This window comes from Equus caballus, chromosome 28, assembly GCF_041296265.1.
Source record: "Equus caballus isolate H_3958 breed thoroughbred chromosome 28, TB-T2T, whole genome shotgun sequence".
Lineage (NCBI taxonomy): Eukaryota > Metazoa > Chordata > Mammalia > Perissodactyla > Equidae > Equus > Equus caballus.
The window spans coordinates 47,594,330-47,603,621 of NC_091711.1; the positions used below are offsets into that span (position 1 = coordinate 47,594,330).

General features: G+C 50.1%; 1 protein-coding gene across 1 annotated transcript; it reads right to left on the reverse strand.

The window, feature by feature from the left end:
* Nucleotides 1-1,268: 1,268 nt before the first annotated feature.
* On the reverse strand, nt 1,269-8,833 carry PKDREJ (polycystin family receptor for egg jelly). The gene has a single exon (XM_070254039.1). The coding sequence runs from the start codon at nt 8,831-8,833 to the stop codon at nt 1,949-1,951; it is 6,885 nt and encodes a 2,294-aa protein (XP_070110140.1). The 3' UTR covers nt 1,269-1,948.
* Between the last annotated feature and the right edge of the window lie 459 nt (nt 8,834-9,292).

A 9,292-nucleotide genomic window follows, 5' to 3' on the forward strand; every position in this document is an offset into this window, starting at 1 on the left:
GTGTGTGAGTCTTTGTGGGATGGTGTTGAGAACAAAGGAGTCTTAAAAGACTCCTCTGGAAATTGTTGCCATGTCGAGTGCAAATGGCCTTCAAAACAAACCTGAATTTTCACTTTGCTTCCTTACTTTGTTTTCCTGATAATGTCGTAATTGGCATCTCTGTATTTCTAAACTATATAAATACTTGCCAGTGCTCTATCAGACTAGAAGAAGGCCCCTGGCACTCTTCTCTCTCCCAATACCTGTGGAAAATGTCCTGTGACTCTCCTAGGCTTCTCATTGTAACCAGAAATTGAGAGTCTTGTCTCCTTCGCAGGACACGCAGCTGCCGTCCCGGGTCCTCACTCAGACTGCCTCCATGCTGGTCCCAGGAGCCCCCTTCCTGGACCACTGAGGCTTCTCTGGCTGGGATTGCCCACTTGGGCCCTGTGTTTATGACCCTGTAATTCACTCTCCCGCTGCACAGCTCCAGGTCATGAGATGCGCTGCTGGCCTCTCCCCACCTCCGGAGCTTTCTTCCCAGGAAGGGAGGCCAGCTAGCATAACCTGAGCCTCCCACGGCACCAGGAGAGGGGCAGAGACTTCAGCTGATTGCTAAATTTGGGAAGAATGTCTGTGCGCACCCACCCACGGAGCACATGAGTCTGCCTCGCCTGCCATCAGCCTTTGAAGCCTCTAAGGGGAGGCTTGCCCCTCGTTGCCAGCATCTGAGGCTTAAACTCTTCATGCTGTGGTTCGATGGGCGAGTGCATCTGACTAGACTGAAACCTGCCTCCATCAGTAAAAAGTAATCATTTGGCCCCCGTTTACTCTTTCTCTCAACCTTTTCAGAAGTCAGGCCGTGAAGGGAGGCACTAACTGTGAACGTGCGCTCCATGTGGGACCAGTGGGCCAGTATAGACCAGGCGATGCCGTGACCTCCCCACCAGGGGAGTCAGAAAATCCAAATCCGAACTTCTAACACTGCCCGTGTGGGTGGCCTGGGAGAGTCACTGAGCCTCTCCATTCTCTCCTCTGGCGGAGAAGACTTCTCCCCGCCCCGGGTTCTCAGGCGTCCCCTCAGGAGGAAATGATGTGTGTGTGTGTGTGTGTGTGTGTGCGCTTGTGCCTGCCAGGGTGCAGCGTGCACTCCCCTGCAGCTCAGGATTCCAGGGGCAGCAGCCGTGTGAGTAACACACACCTGGGGACAAAGCAGCCACCGCCTGATTTGGCCGTCCCCCTTTGCAGGCCCTCAACTTGCGGGGCAGAAGCCATCTGTGCACATGCCCCACGTGCAGAAATCACTTCAAGGCTCATAGGAGAAATCTCACATTTAATTCTGAGAAAGTGTAAAGTGGCATCTACATAAATGAACATGCTTCTGAGTGAAAATATAACAGCTGCTAGCCCAAACTTCTCTTAAACAATAAACTGCATTTTCTTTACTATTCCTAAACCATCCACCATGCCATAGATAACCAAGAACCCAGATCCTGGATGAATACATTGCTATCTTCAATATACAGAATATTTACTGTCTTTGGGTGGGAATTCCCACACACACACACCTTTCTGTTGTTTAACAAAACTCATGTCTCACGGCCAGAAAATGTTATCAAATTTTACATCTTTAACGTGCAGGAGCCTTAAGGAGTCGACGGGAAGCTTCAGACTGGGTCTCTTCAGCTGCATCTCTAATCCTCTAAACTACTGTGGGAGCCCCAGACGCCTGATTCTTATCTAATGGGAGATCAACCCAGGACTCACACCTGGTCATCCTCCTCTTTCCCCAGATGCTGCACTACACTCCAACACCCTCCTTTCATGTTCCCGAGAGTGGAGGCCAAGTAGTGGGTGTGCACTGAGGAGGATATGGGTACAAAGCACGGCCGAGCCACTAAACGTTCCTTAACCCCGCAAACTGAGCATTCAGGGGAAACTGGACTGTGGCTCTTGAAACTGTCATCGATCACACAACAAGATAAACCATTTTCTGCCCATTAATGTTTCTGGTCTTCAGCCCCAGATACCGGCGGCCGGTCTTCACTGGCTGCCCATACAGCATGTCGACGAAGAACTCGGGTTCATCTTTGGCCTCAGATTGGCAGGGCAGAAAGCTAAACATATGTCTTAGCCTGTGACACAGATAGGTCATTGCTTCCGCTTCATCTGATGGTTCCTCAAACACGGGCTGCTTCATTTCCTCGTAGGCAGACAGGATCACTGCCTGAAGTAAGTTGATCAATATGCAGACCATCACCAGCAGAAAAGACGAGAGGAACAGGACCCCAAGAACCTCGTTATGGGAAAATTCAGTGTTCTGAAAAGCTGAAACACAATAGGAGAACATTGTCTGAGTGGCATGAATGAAGTTACAGTAGTTCCATTCATGCTGACCGAATACCAGGTAGCCGAAGGCCACATACACAAAGAAATACACGGACACCACTAAGGCCATGTGGCAGATGCCAGGAAGGGCAGTCTGGATGGCCCTCTGAGCCAGACGCACATCATAGAAGATTCTGGAATACCTGAGGGTCTTCAAAATTGTCAGAAATAACAGGAAACCCAAAATTATCCTCATGATGTGATCGACTTGAGAAATTGCATGAAAGGGAATGAAATCCTCAGTGTTCGACAAGTAAAACTGAGTTATGCTACTGGCTAAGAAGTGTTTCCTGAGGAAGAACACAATTAACACAGCAAATATGCATTTTAAAGCAAAGTTGAGCAAATTATACACACTTGTCACGTAGGCAGCCCTTTCCTGCATAATGATGTAGCCCTCATCGGCAATGTAGGCTACCAAAAAAATGAGGATGGCCACATACAGGTAGATTTCTGCTGAGGTTTTTCTGTTGAAAACAGCAAGTGAGAAAGAGTGCACAGATATGCTTGTGTTTACAACTCCTAACTGAGAAACCTCAAATATGACTGAAATGGTACAGAACAGGTTTACGTCTGGATTAAAAGTTGTCAGCTCCAGAATCACAGCCCATGTCTTCTCATCAAGCCAATTGCTTCTCTGGAGTTCCTCGAGCCTCAATGTGGAATTAAACTGCTGCTGTTCTGGAAAAAAATAGAATGCGTATCCTCCTGATCCATAGGTATGTAAAAGTCCATAGGAAAAATACACCCATTTCTTTTCTGGAGGCTTATAAGTAAACCCTTTGGCATTCTTGTCGATAGCCCGCTTTTTAACTTTGTTCCAAAGGCTAGAATAGTTTTCTGTGTCTTCTGGATCGGTGCCATATTCGGGATGACAATGAATTTCTCCTGCCATGCTGGTTTGCACAAAGTTTTTGGCAGGCAGACAAGTTTTTTTACCAGGTTTTGCCCTCACTTGCCTCATCAGTGGAAGGCCGAGGATTTTAGAAGAGCTGTCAGGAAGAAACGTGGGGTTCAGGTCATTGTGGAACAAAGGCGGCGGCACACTGTTCAGCCACCGATAGATGTCTTCCAGCTTGGTCACCGTAGCAAGGTCCACGGAGAACTGGTCACGAATGAACTGATTATAGTAAAAGCCGTCAGTGTGGTGTAGAAGGGCGACAAGCCTCAACAGAAGGGCTAGGAAGATAAAATGAGTTAGAATGTAACTCAGGAAGAGCAAAGCTCTTCTCTTGAGCCTCTTCTTTCTCTGGAATATTCTGATTTCGTCCTCTGTGAGGGGTTGGTACATCCTCGTGCCTCGGATTTGGGTGAGGCGCTGATGGAGCTTGCGCCTCTCATCGGGCTGCATGCTCACGTTGTGCAGCTTGATCTCACTGTAACGATACTTGCTTACCCACGAAAGGTTTTTACAGTACTTAAGCTTACCTGTTCTGAAGCCTGACAAGAGGATAATTTTAGATGGCTGCACCAGAAAAACTGACTGACAGAATGAACAAAATGATGCAAAGAGCCACTCTGTTGACTTTTCATAGCCATAAGTCAGTCCATAAAATATAATGAAGAATGAGGATATGCTACAAGTGGCAAAAATCAGGAACCAGGCTATATAAACACACCACCACGGCAGAACAATCCTGGGCTTTTCGACAGGTGTAGGGTCCTCCTGGGAAGCGGGCTCTGCAGGAGGGACATCTTGACTGTGGTTCACGTTTGCATTACTGGCATTTATATTGGTTCTGTGGAGATGTGAGACCTTGCTTCCTGGTTTCTTACGCTGGTGCCCTCTTTTAGAGGTTGCCTTGACAGAAGCCTTAGGAAGTCTAGTCTTTTTCCTAGATGGAAGCTTTTCAGCCTCCTGGGCGTGTGGCTCAGCAGTTTCGTGAGCATGCCACTTTTCCAAACGTTCTTCCCAGTACCCACTTTCTTCTGACATCAAGGGATGCTCCTGAGGAGCCACCTCATCTAGAGTCGCTTGAGGTCTCTTCTGGGAACAGGTGAACAGAAATGTGATCATCACTTGCACAGGGAGGGTAATTAAGACACTTTCCATTCCTATCATCATTGATCTGATATATTGCCCCCCTTCTGCCTTGGTTTTTTGTTTATTTAGATTAAAGAACATAATGTTACACATCAGGGAGGACAGCAACATTGCTAAACAACAAGACAGTCTCTGGAGCCTAGTGAATGGTTTAGGGATGACACCAGAAAAAACAGAGAACCATGGGTGATTCATCCCCAGCTTATAACCGGTGTCTATCAGGAAAAAGTCCATTCTGCTTAGAGGCTCATCTGGGTGCGTAACATGAAAGGTTCTGTCCACAGAGGTGTCAACAGAAAGCCATTCCCGGCAGACGAACAGCCAGATTTGTCTGCTAAGCAGATTTTCCACCTTGATTCTACTTAAATACCAACTGGGGTCTCTGCCCTCGTTGTTGTGCCACACACGAATGGAATGGATGTCTCCCAAGTCACTTTTCGTCGTCAGGAGGAAAGGGTTGATGCTTCCTCGGTAGAGAGTTGTAAAATTCGGGTGGGTTAAACAATGCACATCACTGGTACGCTCTGTCCCCATCAGCTGGACAAAGACATTGGCCCTGGTCCCAGACCCACAACGGCTTCCGGTAAAAAGAGTGACTACGTAACATACATTATCATAAGGATCATTATCAGGTAAAACTATCACCTGTTCCCGAAGAAGTGGGTCCATTTCATCTCTGTGCAAGGCCCAGAAAGCTAGGACTATGTATATGAGCATAATGAAAACGACAACCAAAAGGGTCACAGGGTTGTGGACAACGTTCTTGATGACCTCTACCCGTAGATCCACAGGATTCGGGACCACAATCACCTTGGCCGTCAAATAGTGGGTGCGCAGGTGAACGTTGGCTAGCTTTATTGCATCCAGCTGCCGCTTGGCCCGCCCTGTGTGCTTGCAGATACAGTGCACTTTGTGCCAGGTGGTCTTCTCTCCAAGAACGCAGGTATCTTCTCTCCAATCACTCTGAATCCCATTCATGTACAAGCAGTTTACGCTGAAGAGAGAAATTCTCACTAGCTTGTCACTGGGCTCCATGACAAAACGAGGGGCCTGCAGAAGAATGGTTATGGCACACTCAGATGAGCCACTTCGCTGAGCTATGACTTGCAGCAGGGGTGGTGGGAGGCAAACCACGCGGGCCTCCTTCACCATACAGGCCGGGTCAAACAGGTCACTCTGGTTGGCAATCGGAGGGAGGTCATGGGGCACGAGGAAGGCGGCGACCAGAGCAGTGGGGGTGATCTGACCGCCAGCATACACCAACACTGTGAACAACACAGTCACCTCTGTCACAATGTGAACCAACACCTCTTTCACTGCTCCGCTGTCCACTTCAAAACGAAATGCCCCTGTTGTCTTTTTCAGCCACCCATCAACCAACGAGTCACTGCTGGGTCCCACTGTGAGATTAAAGGCCGCAAAGCTCAAGTTTTTTCTGACGAGGTACACTTCCGATACATCAGGTGTGATCTCTACCACGTCACCGTTAGCTGCAGCTCCTGTCATTCTGAATCCAACCACCTCTGTCAAAACGTTTGCGGGGTAATTTAACCAAGGAAAAGGGTCCTCTTCAAACTCGCAAAACATTGTGGAAACTGGAGCATTTGCAGGCAAACTAGGAACGCTGCTCACATTCAGTGTGGGATGGAAACAATTTCGACAGTCTTTCTCATTGCTGAAGACCTTGCTAACATCCCACTTTTCAGTTTTCTCGAGATACATGTTAAAGCCGGAGCCCCTTATCACAGTGCTTTTGTTCCCCGGCACTTTACCAGCCAATACTGTTTCTGCTAGAGATTCTACTATATAGAAAGGATCTTCAGCAACTTCGTGACGAGCAGTCACTTTTAGGATATTAGAAAAACTTGTTGATATTCCCGTGCTCAAGATTTCTATTTGTTCAGAGCGAAAGTGTTTATCTTTCTGTTGATACCGTCGTAGGGCTTGACTTGCTTGCCAGAGCCTGACCGTGGCAAGTTTCTGAGCAACTCGAGTGAATTCAGAGGCTCTCTGGGTTAATTTCGTTATAGTCGTGACTACCTGGCTAATTTCCTCCAAAGTGCTTACAGGAAGCAGGAAGGACTGATTGACGAGGTGTTCCTGGAGTTTGGCTCTGTCAGCTTGCAGAGTTACTTCGGTTTTCATGCTGTTCAAAATGGAAGCTGCTATATACATTAAATAACCTGCAGCTAAAAAATCCTGCTTTTGAAGCAAGGTCGACAGTGATGAATTGGGTCCCATGGTGGCATTGTGTAACTGATGCAGCACAGCCTCTGACGAGTATTTATTAGTAGGAGGCTCTACAGTGGCGTACGAAGTCGCCTGAGAAAAAGCTCCTAGATAGTCATATACCTGAGCATGTATCTTCACGCCATAGCGAGCAGTCAACCCACCAACAGGAAGAAAGGAAGGAGGTGATGTGGGACTATTTCCCAAATACAGGATGGCCCCAAAGGTGTTCTCTTTTAAAGAACTGATTTCACCCAAACCATGCAAATCAGAAACTATTATTTTATATGTAAGAGGCATGTTCTTATCCTTAAAATTACGGCACTGGACAACAAACTTAGTAAAAAATGCAATTCCTTTAGCTGGGTTAATTTCACATTCTCCGATTTCAGGGACGTGGTTAATAATAAAGGAATGCCTGAACGACAAGTTCGCTCCACTCCAAGTTGCTACAGATAGAGAAATCCAAAACTTAGCTTCAGAGAAATGCTTAAAAGCAAACGCTTTTACAGACAAATAAGCACCATTTCTCCCTGTCGTCGTTTGCCCCGTCCAATCAAATGGCATCTCGTCACCTGAAGACAACAGAATTGACCATTTATAGGAATCACGGTTTCTTGCACAATTTGTGCAGTCTAGAAACAAAGAAAATCTATCTGATACAACTAAAACCGTATCACAATTTTCAATACATGAAATGTCTGCTATAGGTGTTGGTCCTTGGAGCACATGTACCCTTCTATCAGCAAATGCTGTTCGGTCATTCTTCTGGACCACCATTCTGAAAAAATACACATGGCCACCTCTAAGGGTTTCTGGCAGAAGTGTTAGCACAGGGCCAGAGGCCCATGTCCACTTCAGATCAGCCTGCTCTGGGAGACAAACGTCCTTGCTCATCACTGTTATTCTATCTGTATGGTAGTTTTTTGGATTGGTGGTACAGTACCAAGAAAACTGGAGGCCTTCTGAAGGGTTGTTTGCATCTGGATCAGAGGACGTTGTTCCATTCAGAACCAGCCCATCTGTGAAATCAACTGTTATGTTGGACTTCCCAAGAATAACCGCCTTCAGGAAACTCTTAACAATGGCAACATAGATAGAATCTGAACCTCGTAAGGTACGCTTGATGGGATCCGATACATTGATGGACAATGTGAAATTAAACACATATACCCCCAGAGATAACGAATTCTGGGGGATATGTATCGTTGTTGGAGGTCTCCCTAATGGGAGTTGTGGTGCATCCAAAGGGTGAGTCCAGTCTGGTTCATCATATACAGAAGGCACAGAGTAGACTCTCCAGCGCCGAGAAATGGACAGGGCCAACAGGCAGTCAAACGCCTCGGTGACATTGATGGTGGCTTCCATCTTCCTGGTCAATCTCAAGGGAGACCCTTCCTCATCCGTATTGATGATCTTTACCTGTTGGATAACGCAGGGCACCTGTGGTGACATCTGGCAGGACACGGAAGACTCCATGTCTTGGGAACTGTTTGAGTTGACAGCTTTTAAAACGACACGGGTGGGCCCATCTGTAGGACATTTGGTTTGGGCCACGAAGCCCACGTAGGGCTGAGGCTCTCCGGGCAGAACGGAACGGGGCGACACGTGGGAGGAGGAGGCGGCGGCCACTCCGGGCTCCACGGGCCAGAGATAGAACGTCCACTGCAGTCGCCCAGGTGAGCGCAGCCGGGGGGTGACCCACAGCAGGGCCAGCCGGCGCCCGGCGGCTGACAGGTGCAGGTCCACGTGGGTGGGCGCGCTGGCGCTGCGGGCAGCTCGGCCGGCTCGGAGCAGGACGTGCACGCGGAGGCAAGCCCGGCGCGGCCACCGCGCGGGGCCGCCAGGGAGGCAGAGGCTGCGGCCGCCGCTCAGGACCACGCCGCCCCCAGGGGCCACGCGGGGCCGCAGGCGGAGGCGGTCGCCGCGCCCCCCGAGGCCCGGGGCGCCCCTGAAGGAGGGCGGCGCGGCCGCCTCGCCCCGCGCCGGGATGCGGGCCCGGGCCTCGGGCGGGGGGCGACGGGCCTCGGCGGGGCCCAGGCCGCGAAGGCCGCCGGGCAGCGAGGCGGGCGCCCCGGGGACGGCGGCCCGCACCCCGCGAGCAGCCCGGGGCGCAGGGAGGCGGCCGAGGCCGAGGCCGAGGCCCAGGCCCAGGCCCAGGCCCAGGAGGAGGAGCGCGGGTCCCGGCCGCATGATGCCCGCCGCCCTGGGGAAACGGGGAGGCGCTGCGGGGGCGGGCCAACGGCCGCAGGGCGCGGGGCGCGGGGGTCACGGGGGCCGCGGGGGTCTCTGAAGCCGCGAGTGGGGCCCCTTCCCGCGCCTGTGTGGGCGGCGGGTCCGGGAGGGCTGGTAGGATGAATGCGGCCCAGTGTCCTGAACCTGCGAGGAGGCCCCTTAGCAGGAATCCCCCTCCTGGGGACAGCTGGCCACAAAACAGTGGAATCAGGCGGGACTCTGAGCAACCTGAGCGCCCGGGGAGGTCTGACTTCGGGTTTCTTCTTTTGCTTTTCTTTTTAAACTTTCTTAAGGTGAAACCTTGAGTCACTGAATTTAGATTTTCTTCTTATCTAATGGAACCACTTATTGCTGTAAGTTTCCCTCCAAACACTGCTTACCTAGGTGCCATGTATTTGTCCTATCTTTATCATTCAA

Coding starts and splice junctions, on each gene's coding strand:
- PKDREJ (XM_070254039.1), bottom strand. CDS start 8,833: ATGCGGCCGGGACCCGCGCTCCTCCTCCTGGGCCTGGGCCTGGGCCTG.